Below are 1,684 nucleotides of genomic sequence, written 5' to 3'. Positions count from 1 at the left end.
AATATTGTCGGCAGTAGACTTCTTGGACCCCAGTATGAACACGATGGTGACGCACCACAGCCAAAGCAGTAACGGAGTCGCAGTGGAGGTTGAGATGTTTAAAGATTGCACCAACATCAAGTTCAAAGAGACGAACACGAGAACACGCGTGGTAGATGCTCAAGAGCTCCAACGTGTTGATATGGAATACCTTTTGGGACTTGGTGAGAGGCAACTGGCCACGGAAGACTGGATCACCGCTCTGTTCGATGGTGTAAGCAAGCATAGTCTTGCTGGCATCGGCATAGATGTCCAGAGGAGTAAGTAAATCGACTCGACGCGGGATAGTAGTCAGCGTAGATGATTTGAGTAGTTCTTGCCACTGAGAGAGGAGGTTCAAGACATCAGCCGGGATGGCCTGATCCCATCCGTGATCAAACTTGGACCGGCATTTGCTGACAAGACCGGTGAGAAGATTCTTACACGGCAGGATGTGGTAAGGAAGAAGGTCAGCTTCTTGGAGGAGGCTACCAAGGAATCCCAATGCTTGCCGATAAGTGACTGGGGTTGTCAAGGGCCAAGTAACAGCAGTATGGATCTCTTTTGTCGGGTACCGCAAACGTGTACCACAATCACAGACCTCAACGCCAAGTACAAATACAACGTCCTGAGTAGTTAGCTGTTGGGACGTCAGAGGGAGGTCATGGTCCTCGTAAACTTTGACGAACTCGGGATCGTCTACAGTAGTCTCAGTTGCGTGGAAGCTGAGGATGTCGTCCATGTATGAACAACTAGGCGGTACATAAGGTTCGTCATCGGATGGAGGGGAGGAAGTTGAGTGAAGGGCTCGCAGTTGGAGTTCATATTCGAGGCCGTCCAAGTCACAGAGTTGGTAATCAGCTGAGCCTAACCGACGAGGTAGTAACCCGGATAAGTAAACCATGGCAGTTTCGAGCATTGCTGGAGCAATACTCGAGCCGTAGATCATGCGGGAGAATTGGAAGAGACGGTTATCCCAGCGCATCTGGAAGAATCTCCTCAAAGCGTCGGATACTCGGAAATGCATGTAACAGTCAGAGACGTCATACAGTCGCACTGAAGGAGCTGCTCGTAACCTAGAGAGGCAAGTCCGAATCTTGAGTTGTTTGTTAGGTAGAGGATCCTTCGCCATCAGAGCTCGCAAGAGGCGATTCGTAGCCCCTAACGGCAGCACGGGTCGCCAGAGTTTCCGACCCTGTACCCCATAGAAATTGGTGCGATAAGGAGATTCCATGCTCAGTGCAATGGGCGTCATATATCCATCACTGATGAACTTGTTGAGTTTAGCTTCACAATCAGACCGACCTTCGAGGGGGCATGTTTTCCACAGATGGTGGGTAGCCGGACAGCGGCGTGGTTTGGTAGCCCCGATCTGTTGTTCCGCGTTCTCTGCGATGTCGACCCAGAAGTATTTGGAAGCAGTTCCATCTGTGTTAACCGTCAAACGTAACCGCGAAGTCTGTAGAAGCGTGTGTGAGATTGTATGACCTGCAGGAGGCTCGTGGAAGAGGTCGGCGTAAGTCGTAGGTGGGGTAGCACACATAGAAGTACCGGATCCGTAGTGACGTTGGGGACGTGGACGAAGTCGGCAAGGGAAGCTCGACAAGGACATCACCGATCGAGAGAAGAGCGTCTGTAGGAGTACGTACCGGTAATCCTTGGTCAG

At 51.2% G+C, this 1,684-nt stretch overlaps 1 protein-coding gene across 1 annotated transcript; it reads right to left on the bottom strand.

Moving 5' to 3' along the window:
- Positions 1 to 190: 190 nt before the first annotated feature.
- Positions 191 to 760, bottom strand: Pmar_PMAR017798 (hypothetical protein; the record flags this gene model as incomplete). Its single annotated transcript, XM_002778741.1, has 1 exon — positions 191 to 760. A coding segment is annotated over one exon (570 nt), but the record flags the coding sequence as incomplete, so codon positions are not given.
- Between the last annotated feature and the right edge of the window lie 924 nt (positions 761 to 1,684).

This window comes from Perkinsus marinus, assembly GCF_000006405.1.
Source record: "Perkinsus marinus ATCC 50983 genomic scaffold scf_1104296948242, whole genome shotgun sequence".
Classification (NCBI taxonomy): Eukaryota; Perkinsozoa; order Perkinsida; family Perkinsidae; genus Perkinsus; species Perkinsus marinus.
The sequence above is the reverse complement of the archived record's forward strand: the minus strand, read 5'-3'. Positions and strand labels throughout refer to the sequence as shown.